We start from the raw sequence: 411 nt of genomic DNA on the forward strand, positions 1-411 counted from the left end.
CACTGAACTACGACCACAGAACTCGAGGCCGCACGAGACTGGAACATCACTTCAGGTGGCTTGATTGGCCTAAAATAATTAAACCGCCACGAAATTGGAGCTATAAGTGATTACAATTATCCGTTTTGCAAAATATGCCATTTCAGCCACGACACTTCACCTCATTTGGATATCTGCTTTTTTCCTAAGGGACGTCATGAGCTTTCCAAAGAAAAATCTGACGTCATGGAAAGGAATGGCCCAAAGGAAAGGCTGACGTCACTGGCTTACCTGATAGCGGGATGACGTCGGGGTTCTTCTCGTCGAAATCCCTGGGCGGCGCGGGTGGCGGGGGGATGTCCTTGCCCGCCAGCTCGCCTGCACTGGACTGCGAGGAGCCACCCTCGCTCGCGCCCACTTCCTCCCGCTTGT

General features: G+C 52.8%; 1 protein-coding gene across 1 annotated transcript in view; it reads right to left on the reverse strand.

Moving 5' to 3' along the window:
- LOC119592906 overlaps positions 1–411 on the reverse strand; it is a 5467-nt gene that overhangs the window by 4938 nt on the left and 118 nt on the right. Inside the window, exon 2 of the mRNA XM_037941799.1 lies at positions 271–406. Within this exon, the coding sequence (XP_037797727.1) occupies positions 271–406 (136 nt within the window). The remainder of the gene's footprint in view (positions 1–270; positions 407–411) is intronic.

Source organism: Penaeus monodon, chromosome 31 (assembly GCF_015228065.2).
Source record: "Penaeus monodon isolate SGIC_2016 chromosome 31, NSTDA_Pmon_1, whole genome shotgun sequence".
In the NCBI taxonomy this organism is placed as follows: Eukaryota; Metazoa; Arthropoda; class Malacostraca; order Decapoda; family Penaeidae; genus Penaeus; species Penaeus monodon.